Source organism: Phascolarctos cinereus, unplaced genomic scaffold (assembly GCF_003287225.1).
Source record: "Phascolarctos cinereus isolate Bilbo 61053 unplaced genomic scaffold, phaCin_HiC Scaffold_2;HRSCAF=192, whole genome shotgun sequence".
Lineage (NCBI taxonomy): Eukaryota > Metazoa > Chordata > Mammalia > Diprotodontia > Phascolarctidae > Phascolarctos > Phascolarctos cinereus.
Genome location: NW_027555625.1, coordinates 342,877,643 through 342,892,384, shown reverse-complemented (window position 1 = coordinate 342,892,384; position 14,742 = coordinate 342,877,643). Strand labels below are relative to the sequence as shown.

Genomic DNA, 14,742 nt, shown 5'->3' with positions numbered 1-14,742 from the left:
AGAGAAGACTTGGGATATGATTAATGTATTTGTAGGGCTGTCACATGGAAGAGGAATTAAGACTTCCTCTGTTTGGATTCAGAAGATAGTATTGCAAACAGTGAGAAGAAGTGGCAAGGAGGCTTATTTAGGCCTGGTGTCAGGGAGATCTTCCTTAGTAGTAGGGCTATCCCTAAGGAGAATGGGCTGCCTCAAAAGGTACTGATTGGACTCCCCTTCATGGGTGATCTTCAAGTACAGGCTGGAGAGCCACTTACTAGGTATGTAAAACGGGATGTTAATAATTGTTGTTGAAAGCATGTCTGCCAAAGAGATATGAGAAGACACATCTCCTCGCTCATTTGCAATGGTAGAAAGTACACAGGTGTAGAATTTTGTAAATGTCAGATTTTTTAATGTATTGATTAGTTTTACTGAGTTTTTTCCCTCTTTTTCTTTTTTTTACATCTTTGATATGAGGGAGGGAGAAGGATACAGGAAGAAATCAAGGCAATGTAAAAACAGAAAATATCAATACATATGTAGTTTAAAAATAAATGCTCATTGATTCATCAAGTATTGTTTTACTTGGGCATTAGTATGTGTTTATAGTTTAACACCTGGTGCTGCCAAGAAACCTTTCTCTTGTGCTCCCTTCTAATTTGAGACTTCAAATGGACTATTGTCTTAGAAATCAGATTGAACAACGATTTAATTCCACAGACGTTAATTGCCTACTATGTTTAAGGCAATAGAAGTACAAAGACAAAAATGAAATAGGTTCTTCTTTTAAGGAGCTTTCATTCCACTGGGATAATCACTTAACAGATAATCAATCAATGACATAGCCATGTGTATTAAAATTCCTAGGAAATGTCAACCCAATGTTTGAGAGAGCAGATGGACACTAACCCAAAGCAGGGTTAGGCTGGCAGAGCATGGAATCGAGGGCAAAGGGATCAAGGATTTCTACTGTCAGAAGGCTTTTAGCAGTTACAGCAGGAGTGGCTGCCAAAGGAAGAAAGCCTGAGCATCCTCCTTTCAGCTGGCTGCCAGACAGTAAAGAAAACATCAAAATTCAGCATCCCAGAAATACCCTACTGAGAACTATTAAGTTTCCATCTTAAAATTTCACCTTCCATGGGCCTTAGAGGCTAACCTAAGGAAGGCATTTATTTTTTCTCCTTTCATATTAATTGCCTCAGGATATTAAAACATTTAATAATATAATTAGGACATCATATAACAACAACAACATTTTAAACACCTCTTCAGGGGATCAGTTTGATTCTCAGTCATGGAGCAAGCCTCCAATCTTTCAAGGTTGTTTAAAGAAAAGAAGATGCTTTTGTGGTGTTGGGCCAAGAGGAATAGCTAACTTAGCTTAGCACATCAATCTGACCTTTGTTGAAAGGCAGTTCAAAAAGGCCAAAGGGGCTGGCTGCCCTAGCATCCTGAGCAGAAGTCCCTTTCAGATGGGAAAGTAATTAACTGCCCATAAATCCTGAGGGACAACTGTGAAATAACTCTTTTGAGAACAGCTGTCCCTTTCATCTATCCTACAGATGTCCAGCTGGGCTGGACACATATTTGATACCTAGCTTTTGAAGGACAAACACTAACTCTCTCAGGAATCTTGATCCACTGTAAGAACTCTTAAACCATCCTTTTCCCACTGCCATCTCAGGAGGCGGAAAACAATCCAAGACCAATGAAGTACTTTATCCCAAAGAAGAGGACAAGATATCTGAGTTTGGAACTCAGCGCTTGATTAGTGGTTAATACCCATCTGTCCCATGGTACTTACTGCCTGGTCAGTGCATTCTGGTCCTTGACACTATTTGGTTTAGCTAATGATAACATATTATGGCATCCTTGCGGGTGATAACTTTCAATTTTTAAAGTCTTTGTAACCCCAGCACCTGCCTAACACATAATAGGCACTTAATACATGTTTGGTGATTATTATTTTTGGGTGTTGCTCTCTGGTGGTTTCCTACAGATCTTGTCTTTCCAATTGGACAAGAGACAAGGCTTCTTCTTTTTCTTATTCTAGTCATGGCAAAGTGAATACAGAGTAGGCTACAGTCACACATTCAGGTTGGGTGGCCGTAACACACCTCTCAGTGCTTCAGGAAGCTCTCTCAAATATGTCGTTGAGTCATTTTAGTCACGTCTGAGTCTTCGTGATTCCATTTGGGGTTTTCTTGGTAAAGATTCTGGAGTGGTTTGCCATTGCCTCTTCCTCTCATTTTACAGAAAAGGAAACTGAGGGTAAACAGGGTTAAGTGACTTGCCCAGGATCACACAGCTACGAAGTGTCTGAGGCCAGATCTGAACTCATAAAGATGAGTCTTCCTGATTCCAAGGTTCTATCCTTTGTGCCACCTAGCTGCCCTATTTGTTTTTGAGTCATTTTAGTCACATTTGACTCAAATGTTAAGTGGTGAAACAGGTAAAGATCTGAATTGGTGGAAGGAATTTCCATATCAGGAGTTCCTTATGCAAATGATATCTGTTTTTACCTTTCTATGCATAGTGGTTTTAACACACTGTCTGACACATAGGAAGAGCTTAATAAATGCTTGTTGATTGAAATCAGAGGCCCAATTTTTTGAAATGACAACAATAATAGCTTGCAACTTCTAGGTGCAGTACAGTTATTCTAAAAATCCTTGTTAACTTGAACTGAAATACTGTGAGTGAGTAAAAACCATACCACATACACATACAGTTTTTCTAAGGTTTCTCAAGTTGTCATTTTCAGAAGATCAGTTTCATACCTTGTACTAAATCCATATCTACTCTTTCCTTAATTCGATTAATCCTGGGTTTCTTTGATGCCATACCACCCATAATTTCCATTTTGAAAGTCAAAGTCATCATCTGACTGTAAGAGCCCATCTCCAATGCCCTATTAAGCAATGAGGCAAACGTAAGATTTATAATACAAAAACATCCTAACAATTTGAGCCATTCAAAAAATGGAAGGAGTTACATCTAGAAGTAGGGGCTTTCCCCTCACCAGGGGTCTTCAAAACAATGGCTGGATTGGACGATCATCTGCTGAGTTTGTTGTAGCAGGGACTCTTTTTCAGGTATGAGTTACAGTAGATGAGTGCCAAGGACCCTTTCAGCTATGGAACTCTATGATGCTGACAGTCAAAATATTTCCATGGAGTTGTTGTAGGGTCACCTTTTGCTCCAAAGCTTTTTATTTGGCTACCAAATTGTTTCACATTCATCTAACATAATTCATCTATCCATTTTTCTATCCATTCATCAAACACCCTTTGTGTGCAGAGCACTGTGAGAGATGCTGGGGTAGGTACAATGTTTAGATGAAGAACTATCCTTGCTCTTATGGAAGTTAGACAGTCTAGCAGAGGAAGAACACACCCACATAGAAAATTATATTGCACAATGCCCCATAATATCAGACCTGAGGCACATTAAGGGAAGTAAGAGCCAAGGGTAAAGGTCATTACCAAGTTGGGGGATTAAGAATAGTTTTCATGGGGGAGGTAGCATTTGAGTTAGTCCTTAAAGCATACACAGGAATTCATCAGGTGAAGATGAAAGAGCATAATGGATATAAGGAAAAGTGTAAGCAAATATAGAGAGGTTTATTCTGTAAGCAAAGAATAGCCCAGTTCAGCCACGGAACAGAGTGTGGAAGGGAATAACATAAGATAATTCTGGAAGGTACTTATCATTATCCTTGGCAAACTTTTTTCACAGTGTCAGTAAGAACTCTACATTTTTTGTGGTAGCTCAGTGGTGTAGATGATTGAGTGTTGGCATTGAAGTCATGAAGACCTGAATTTGAATCCTATCTCAGACACTTATTAGTTGTATGACTCTGGGCTAGTCACTTAACCTCTTCTGTCTAAAATGTAGCTATCTTACCAGGGTGGTTGTAAGAATCAAATCAAATGAGAGTTGATTTCAGAAAAACATGGAAAGACATATGAAATAATGAAAAGTCAAGTGAGCAAATATGTATATGGTAACAGTAGTATTGTTCAAAGAATAATTGCGAACAACCAAGTTATTCTGAGTGCTATAAATACTCAGATCAACTATAAAAATCTATGAAAGAAATGATATCTACCTCCAGAGAAAGAACTGATAAATAGAAGTATGCATAGTGTGGTTTTACATATATTTATAAATCTGAGTCAAATGGTGGCTTTCTTTAGTGTGGGGTGGGAAGGGAGGGAAGAAGATAATTGAGAATTTAAAATGTAACAGAAAATAAAGAAAGAAAAAAAGTTAAATGAAATAACATATGTAAAATACTTATACCTTAAATCACCATATGAATACAAACTATTTTTATTATCTGCGAAGTTCTACCTTAGCCATTAGGGGTTGACAGCCTGATGTTCTACCTTCCTTTTCTTCTTCATGCCCAGCACCGTATTCTACCTTGCCAATATCATTTTAGGCTGGATAAACTCAGTGTGGGTGAACAAAACCTCTCTTGTCTGTTTCAAATTTGGCACTGAAATGGCTTGTCTCCTGTTTCTGTCTGAGGCATGGTACTGAATGGGCCATGTTGCAAGATCAGCCCTTGCCAGACCCCACAGCCCAGGCCAGTGACAGAGCTAGCCTTTGAATGATATCAGATTGGTAAAGCATGTCTTTGGTGATCTTCCAGCTCCCCTATCTGTCTCAAAGAAAACCCAGATAAGGTGTGAGCTAATAATGGTTTAAAGTATCATTCTACTCAGAGTATTTCAATTTAATACAAAGGCTCCAAGGCAGGGCTTCTTTGCACTATACCTTTATCAGTATCATACTAAAATATTTCATAGTATCCCTGTGACATGGCACACAGGTATTACAATCTTTGTAGGTTAAGGTCCAATTCTACCTCACCTATTTCAACTTAAAAAATAAATATATATCTAGTCTTACTGCTTTGTGCTGGGTCTGAGCTAGTGGGCTTGATGACATGATTCGCATCCTCATGAAGAGTTCCAAACCAATCTTTTAGCCGGGAAGCAAGATTCCTCAACTCCTTGTCTGTGCAGCCTAGAGAGAAAATACAAAGAAGAAGATGAGTTATTAAATTATTCATATCCTTTGATCCACTACTGGGAATATCCCCTGAGATCAAAAACAGAAAGAAAGTTTCCATATGAGTGACCTTATACAAGTCACTTAAAATCTCTGGGTCTCACTTTCCTCATCTTTCATATGAGGTTAGATTAGATGACTTCTAAAGATGCTCCCAGATACAAAATCTAATTGTGTTGGAAGCAATAGCTATGAGGAATTCAGAGAAACATGGGGACAGTTATATGAAATGACACAGAGCCAAGTAAGCAGAACCAGGCCTACAATATACAGAATGACTTTAATAATGTAAATTAAAAGCAACACCAAAAGAAAGCTGAATTCTGATTAACTACGACTAATCTTGGGCCTGAAGGACAAATGATGAAACATGCTTCCCTCTTGTCACCAAAGAGGTGGGGAACTATGAACAAGGAATGTGATATTTGCTGTCAAACACAGTCACCAAGTCACTAGGTTTTGCTAAAAAAAATTTCTTTTTCTTTGTTACGAGGAAGGAATCAATGAAGGCAGGGTTAAGGGAAAATAACTATGAGATAAAAATAAATGGTACCAATAGAATGTAATGAGGTAATCAGGGCAGGCTTCTCCCACTCCCAACTGCTGGTGCAGGCCACATGGGCCCATCCCATGGAGGCTGCTTGGGGATGGTCCTGAACCCTGGCCCCTTCCAATAAATTTCTTACCAAAGGACAGGCACACCCAGAGTCTTTTTATTTGGCCCCATCCTTGGGGGCTACTGATGATTCATGAATGTGCAGGAAAAGCTCATTAAGTAGGATTAAAAGGAGAAATAGGTGCAATTCTTTCTCTCTTCCTTTTTGAGCATATTGCTTGGCAGTTTGCCAGTTCTCCTTTGGACTCCCATCAGAGGCAGGGGGTCAGTATCTTCCTCTCTTCCCACCTTCTTTGAAACAGCTAAGTCATCTATTGTACATAGCAACGTGTGCATGTGCTAGCATGAGACAGGATCTCAAGTCTGTGCCAGCCTCTCTGCTATAGCTTTCTTTCAGGTGCCAAACAATGGTCCTGAGATAGATACTTACATCCTTGGGGAGTACCTCATGAGTTCATGAGTTCTGGAGGTATTGAGAGGTCCAAGGGCTGGCAGCAAAAGGGGCTTCCTATAGCCACACCCTTCTCATATGAAAAGATGGCCAAAACAACGAGGCTGGCATGACTCAGGCAGGCCAGAGTCTATGGGCCATAAGTGAATAGCACAGACTGAGGTCGGTTACTGGTTCATGCTTTAAATATTAGTCAATGCACAGTTTATGAATCATTTGTATTTTAAGTATTTCTTTGTTAGTGGAAGAAATTAATAGTTTTACTATACCTGAAGTCTACTACTTTGCACATTAAATACCTTTTCTTGAAAGGGCTCTGCCAATCCCTTTTGGGGTGACCCTAAATATGAGTTGTATCTAAGCTTTGAGATTTCCCCGATGTCCTAATCCAAGGTGAGGAAATGAGTTAGAGAAAGTTAGAGAAAACACTAACTCCATTTTAGAGTTTAGGTTCCCTCTGAACTGAAACAGTAGGACCCTTTTAGAAGGCAAGGCCCCCTCCCCAAAGGCCGGAGGTGAAAGGCTATCACAAAAACAGAGGAATCTGTTGCTCCCCACTAGGTCAGCTTTCCACAGGCAACATCGTAAAAGTAACAGCAATAACAAATCTTAAATCTCTCTACAGAAAGCAAGTAACAAAGCATACTACTTTTCCATTAGAAAACAGGCAATATGCTTTGTTAATTAAAGGGAGGATTGACAATAAAGGTCCTTAGCTTTAAACACCAAGTAAGAAAATCAAACAAAAAAGGAAGATTCATGAAGGAATAGCATAACAACATTATTAATAACAAGATATTAAGGATGACTTATACAAAATAAATACAGAACTATTTGGAGGGGTAAGGGTCTAACAGAGAAATAAGAAAAGGCTTTATGTATGGTAGAATGTGGCACTCAAGCTAAGCTACCTAGGAAATTAGGAGTGCTAAGAGGCAGAGTTGAGGAGGGTGTACATTCCAGGTATGAGGAATCAGTAGCCCGCGCAAAAGCAAAAATGTAGGAGATGAAATGTTGTATATGTGAAGTATAACAAGACCAGTTTTACTGGATTGAAGAGTGTGTGAAGAGTAATACATCGTTGTTGCTTTGTTGTTTTCAGTCATGTCTGACTCTTCATGCCCTCTTTTAGGGTGTTCTTGGCAGGGATACTAGAATGATTTGCCATTTCTTTCTCCTGTTCACCTTACAGATGAGGAAATTGAGGCAAACAGGGTTAAGTGACTTGCATAGGGTCATATAGCTAGTGTCTGAGGCAGATTTGAACTCAGGTCCTCCTGACTCCAGGCCTGGCACTCTATCCACTGTACTACCTAGCTATTCTAAATGCCAAATACAAGATTTTATTTGCTCCTAGAGATAAGAGGGGACCATTAGTGACTATTGAGTAGGGGAGTAATTGGATCTGTGCTTTTGGAAAACTTCTTTAGCAGCTCTGTGTAGGTGGATTATTATGGGGAAAGACTTAAGAAAGGGAGACCAATTGGGAGACTATTGTAATAGTCCAGGGTAAAAATGATAAGGCCCTGAACTAGGGTGGTGGTTGTGTAATTGGAGAAAACAGATGATAAACTCTTAGTGCAACAATCTATTATGAAAATTAGCTCATTTTTAGTCTAGGAGAAATATAAGGGTCCCTAAAATCCATGTGTCTCCTTCTTTTTAGCTTTAGGAAGTTAATTTTAGATGAAGAGTTACAAGTTCAGTCATAATCACTCCAAGCCCCAATTAGGAAAATTCCTAAAATTTAGACAGAGGTTAGGCTACCTAAATTTACGTTTATGTCTATCTCTAGTTAACTTTTAACCTCTTTGTGTTTGAGTCAAAATTCAGTTTACTAGAAATATTTTGTTGATAAAACAGCAGCCACTCAAGGGCATAATCTTAATACTGCTTACTTATCAGTCAAGCCTTAATATGCCTCTTTTTCCCAACCTGGGCCAATTCATCCCAACATGGACCAGGTCACCCCTCTTTAGTTTACATGATGAATTTCCACTCTTGGGTACTCTTAATATCAGTGCCAGATAGTATAGGCGTCCAGTCAGGCTTCAGCTCTACTATAGCTTAGAACTCCTGAACTCAGTTGATCCATTAGCAGGGACTATAGGTTTCCTCCATGCTTGGATAACTCCTTCATTTTATATACTTTGCTTAGGATATAATCAAGTTTTTCACACCGATGGCTCTGATTAATTCAAAGTGATATATAATATATGAGCCCTGTTGTTTTGATTGATTGAATCAATCAAGAAATGTTCTTACCTAAGAAAGGTAATTAATTATATGTGAGTGGGATAATCAATGAAGTCCTACCCTTACAACAGAATCATATACTTAGAGCTAAAGGGGACTTTGAAGGCCATTGGGTCCAATATCCTTAGGAGTACTCTACCCACTGCACCATCTAACTGCCACTGTCACTTCTAGAAACTAAAGAGTCATGCCAGTGGCTACTCATGGGAGAAGTTGAGTCATCAGCCTATGACAGGCTGGCAAGAATAGCACAGCACCAGCCTGCTTAGGAGGGTGAGTATACCCACATCATCAATTCATGAATCCAGGAGCTGGAGTAGATATTGTTGAGGCAATTCTACCCATGATGCTGCTGCAGGGCTCAGGAATCAGAAACTCACTTGTTGTTTAGCCATTTCTAGTCATGTCCAACTCTTCATGACCCCATTTGGGGTTTTCTTTACAGAGATACTGGAGTGGTTTGCCATTTCCTTCTCCAGCTCATTTTACGAAGGAGGAAACTGAGACAAACAGGGTTAAATGACTTGTCCAGGACCACACAGTTAGTAAGTGTCTGAGGCCAGATTTGAATTCAGGAAGATGCCCAGCACTCTAAGCCCAGCACCACCTAGCTGTCCTTGGAATCAGAAGACGTGAATTCAAATCTGGCTTCAGACATTTACTAGATATGTGACCCTGGTCAAATAATTTAATTTCTGTCTGCCTCAGTTTTCTTAATAGTAAAATGGGGATAACAAATAGCACCTACCTCCCAGGGTTGTTGTATGGATCAAATCAGATACTTTTTGTAAAGTGCTTAGCATAGTACCTGGCACATCATAGGTTAATATATGCTTGAATGCTCCCTTCTCCCCGCTTCTCTTGCTGGGGAAAGAAAAAAGCATTTATGAACTCAATGCATAAACAGGACCAGCTGCACAGGAGCTCCTAGAATATGGCTGACTCTTTAATTAGCTATTAGGAAGTCTGAATGATGCTGAGCTTTATTATTGTCATGTAGTCAATACCTCTAAACTACAATATGAGTGGTTTTTTGAAAGCCAACCAGATCGTGGACAGAGAGAAGATTCTTAACTGGAAATAAGACATGATTAATTTTTGTAGGCTTTTAATGCGCGATATGCATAAGGGAAATGCAAGCCAAACTTATGATAAATTTATAAGGTATTGTCACTTTCATACTTGAACAGTTTGGTTACTTAAAGGGACAGAAAATGAAGTTTTAGGGCAGAAAAGGAGCTGTTATATAAAGAAAAAGGATTGAATGAACTTGTTAAGGATGTAAAGTGCTGGTCTTTTTGTTTATGAACAGTTTGGTTGTTATAAGGTACAGAAAGCTTTCATGTATGAAAAACTAGCAAAAGTCCATTTGTGAAGAAAAACAGTTTTTCCCATGAAAATATAAGGACAGACACAAGGGGACTGGATAAAGAATGTAGAAGTGTTGTTTGGCAGCAAAAAAAAAAGTGACTGAGGCTGCAGGGCATTATAATTCCTCAGTTCCCTTCCCTTCCTTTCCCTTCCTCCTTAATGACATGGCAAAAGCAAGAATAATCTCTATGTTTACTCAATGGGAAGCAAATATGGGAATAATCAGCACATCACAATTCACAGAGAAATCTGGGTCACATTCTCTCATAAATACACACAAAATTGTCAAGGGAGTATGGGCATATACTTGCAGATGCCTAACAAGAAGGAACATGAAGAACGAAGAAAACCCATGTGCAGTTGAGGAAACTGAGGAGGACCTAGGTGAGGACAGAGACAGAGGAAGTGGCTACACATTTTATGTACATGCTACAAACTTTCAAGCTATTGCAAGTCACTGATTTTGTAATTTAGAATCTGAAAGGAGCTTGAGCCCAGGTGGGGTCAGGAATTTATACACCAATATAGGTAGGGTACAAGCTTCTTGTAACTGGTAATTTTTTTAAAAAACTGCATTTTCTTCTTTCCATGACATTTCTTCTTCCATTTATTTCTTTTATTTTGCTTGTGTCATATCCCCTTTGACTTTTAAGTCAGTCCTTTGTCCTTGTAAGCTTTTGCTTCCAGTCTATCTGAATTTTATTTTCTGATTCATCGTCTATATCTTTGCTATTCCTTTTTTATAATCTTTGTGTTCCTTATGAGGATAAAGCTTCTGAAATTCCATTTCTGAGTTCCTTCTTGTATTCCATTTCTATGCTGTTTCCATCTCTGGCCCCATGTCTTCTCTATCACTCTATGTGACAGTTATTCTAGGAACTCAAGCATTCCTCTGCTTGGAGAAGAATGCTGTCCATGAAGGAAGGCATGAATCTTTCTCAGAGAAAATGGTCTCCACCTCTGACAACTCCCTCCAGACTAAGCTTGCCACAAGGTCTCCAATGAAAGACACTCCATTACCCCTCCCCAGTGCTCTTCAGCTGCACCCCTTCCCTTCTTGTTGGTCAATGAACAAGCATTTATTAAGTTCTTACTAGGTGCCAGGTATTGTGATAAGTTACATGTACAAAAAGAAAGGGAAAAACAGTTCCTGTCCTCCAGAAACTTGAATTCTAATGAAGGAGATAACAGGTACATAAATAGGTAAATATATATTCAGATATATGTATAGAGTATATGGTAGATAAACTTAGAGGGGAGGTTACTAGCAGCTGAGGAGACTGAGAAAGCCCTCCTGTTGAAGGTGGCATTTGAGCTAAGACTCAGTTCTTTTTGTCCCCCATCCCGATTTCTTCCCTCTTAAGGCTCCACCCTTTCCACTGATACCACTATGACCTTATTTCAGGCCCTCATCACTTCTCCTCTGACCTACCACAGCAGCTTCCTAATTGGTCTCCTTGACTCCAATTCCTCCCTACTCCAATCTGTCCTCTACTCAGCTGCCAAAGTGATTTTTCTAAAAGGTAGATTTCATCATACCCCCATACACATACTCAATTAACTTTAGTTGGCTCCATATTAACTCCAATATCAAAAGAAATGTCTTCATCACCTCCTCTTTCCTACCTTTCCAGTCTTCTAACACCTTCCTTTTCTTCATGTACCCAAAGATCCAGTAACACTGGCCTGCAAGTCTTTTTTTCACATACAACACTCCATCTCTGTTCCATTGCATTGACTATTCCCCATGACTGAAATGTTCTCTCTCCTCACTTTTGTCTCTTCATTTCTTTGGCTTCCTTCGAGATACAACTCAAAGCCCTTCTTATGGAAGGATTGTAATTTTTTCCCCTTTCTTATATCCCAAGAACTCAGTACATTGCCTGGTTCATATTAAGTATTTAATAAATGTGTGCTGACTTGTCATTCTCCCATATTCTCTTCACTCTTGCTGAGATACCATCAGAATCAACATCCCTTCACTGTTCACTCATGTATTTGGTAGAGGCTACATCATTAGCTCCTCTCTGCCTCCCACTTTTCCTCTCACTACTTACACAATCTATCATTCTCCTATCTCCTCCCACAAAAGACACTGATTCACCTGTAAGAGTCAGTATAGTTAGTAAATACATCAAGTCAACTCTTTCACATTAGGTTCTCTTGATAATTTAAGCTTCCATTAAATCTGTAGCCCCCTTTAGGTCCTTCTTATCTCTTGATGATCTTTGTTCTTTCTTTTACCCCAAAGATCAATCTCTCTTTAGTCTTACTGAGAAGCAGATTTCTTTACCATTCTTGAAATTTATTTTTTTATTGAAATTTTACTGAAATCCAGTTATTTATTATAGAAAGCCAGAGTTTAGTGGTTTTGATCACGATTCCAGGGCAGGTCTGAGACTGAGTAACTGGCCCATACCCAGTCCCAGCTTCACTATGGTGTAGGTTTGTGGCTTAGAGGAGCAGCTACTGGAGGGTTAAATTGAGACCAGTCTTTGTGGAAATAGCTCATCATCTCCACCACCACCAACCACTGACCCAGGGTTACCTGCCAAAGGGTAGGTAAAGTCATGAGTCCCCAGAATATCAGCAATGATCCTGGCCACCAGCCATGCTTCCAGATTTTCTCTGCATTCATCCTCCATAGAACTTAGCTGACAACTACATCTGCCTCCTCTGTAGCCCCAGTTATTGAAGGCTGGGAAAAGAAAATTTTCACCAACCAAGTCCTTGGCATCATCAAATGGCTCAATGTCAGAAACAGATACTGACTTTCTCAATGGAAATGACACAAAAGGAGATATAATACCTCTCAGATTCACTCAAAGGAACACTGGCCTTAGCTGAAATGCCTTGTATTTATTGTCTCTCAAATAAGAATATGAGGCCATTGAAATCAGGGCTGAATTTGCTTTTCTATTTGGACTCCCAGTTCTCACCACAGTGCTTTGCACATAAATATTCATATATACTCAAATGATTCTGTGACCCAGCATGTAGTAGGAACTCAACAAATTCCCTTGACCTACTGTTAACTAATCTCATCAATTTGAGAATTACCTCCAGTGTCTGCCTGTGCAACGCTTATCCGTGTTTTCCCAAAAGTTCAACACTAAGAGTCTACCCAACGTGCTAGAGATCTTCCTCACTTTCCCCCTCATCAAGAAAAGACCAGTGGAGGATGTTGGTCCATCCTTCATGCCCTCCAACCATCCCATCTTCTCTCTGTCATACAATTCCTTGATGACATTTCTTTACTCCTGCTCTTCAGAATTCTTCACTATAACATAGGTGTTGCAGCCTGCTTATACCCACAATGTGCTTATTCATTGTCCTCTCTGTGAATACATCTTCAGTTCTGAAGAAACAGAGGTATTTCATGTCTTAATGCCAGTAAAATTGAAAAGATGGGCCTTTTCAGAGCTCTTCAATTCCCTGAAAATAGTTAATTATGAGATGATGAAGATGTGGTCCACTGTCGAATATTACTTGCCTATTTATTCCCCCAGCATGAAGATACACAAGATTCATATACAGTTGACTCATAAAATTTTGTATAAATAGGAGTTGGCATATAAGTCAATAGTTATTGATGTTCTCTATTACTTTTTTTCTGTATCAATGTAGGTGTATATGTGTGTATGTGTGGGGCGGTGTTGTTGTTTGGTTTTACCTATGTAAGTTATATGTATCCACATGGGTCTCTCTAGATGTGCCTCAAAAGGATGCCAAGAATAGATATCTCTAGAATCCTTTCCTCCCACCTTTCCCCAAGAGAGACTCTTATTCCAGCCAATAAGGGAAACAAAGAGGCTAGAGACTGGCCTCTTGCCTTTCCTCAGAGAAAAGGTATGGGGCTAGAATTTTATACATACATATACATACATATACATACATACACACATACATACATACATACACATATATGTATGTATGTATGTATATATATAGATATATCTATCTATCTATCTATCTATCTATCTATCTATCTATCTATCTATATATATATATATATATATATATATATATATATATATATATATTCTGCTTCCTGAAATATTACTAGTCTAGGGGAAATAAGCTATACTCCTGAAAGCAAAAATCCACATATATTTAGACAATAAATCAGTCAAACCCTATAGAGAGAAGTGAAGGTTAGAGGTACATGACTGGAAATCAGGGAGAACAAGGCACTGGGCATTCCACCTACCCAGGACTCTCCATGGAGAAGCCATCTGCACTACTGGTGTTCTAACCTGGAATTTTCTCCCACTTCATCTCTGCTTTTTCTAACCCCTAGATCCCTTCAAGGCTCAGCTTAATGGCCACCTTCTTTTTTTGTTTGTTTATTTGTTTGTTTGTTTTAGGCAACTGGGGTTAAGTGATTTGCCCAGGGTCACACAGCTAGTAATGTCAAGTGTTTGTTCTGAGGCTGTATTTGAACTCAGGTCCTCCTGACTTCACAGCTATCCACTGCATCAGCTAGGTGCTCCTAATGACCACCTTCTTAAAAAGATGTTCCTCACTCCCCCAATCACTTTGCATTTGTCAAAGTATGTGTGGATATTTGCATCTACATAATTAAAATTAGCAATTTTATTCTTTCCTTTACCCTTGTTTCACATGAAGAGGGAGTCTTTCTTCTTGCTAAGATAAACCCCTCACCATGCACCCTTTTCATCACATCTTCTCTAGCAGAGTTCCCCTTCTCTCATCCCAATTCTCTTACTAATTTCTAATCTTTTCCCTGTCTACTGGCTGCTTCCCTCTTGCCTACCAAAATGTCCATGTTTTCTTCATTCTCAAAAAAAAATCACATGAGCTGCCTAGTCCTGTTAGCTATCTTCCTATATTTTCTCCTTTTCAGGGCCAAATTCCTTGAGAAAGTAACCTGCAATCTACGCCTCCACTTCCTTTCCTCTCATTCACGTCTTAACTCTCCACAGTGTAGCTTCTGACCTCGTCATTCAACTGAGACTGCTTT

General features: G+C 39.3%; 1 protein-coding gene across 1 annotated transcript in view; it reads right to left on the bottom strand.

Annotated features, from left to right (window-relative positions):
• The window catches only part of SPOCK1 (SPARC (osteonectin), cwcv and kazal like domains proteoglycan 1), a 745,062-nt gene that overhangs the window by 19,862 nt on the left and 710,458 nt on the right, over positions 1-14,742 (bottom strand). The window contains 1 exon segment of the mRNA XM_078150357.1: positions 4,903-5,019. Coding sequence (XP_078006483.1) covers positions 4,903-5,019 — 117 coding nt within the window.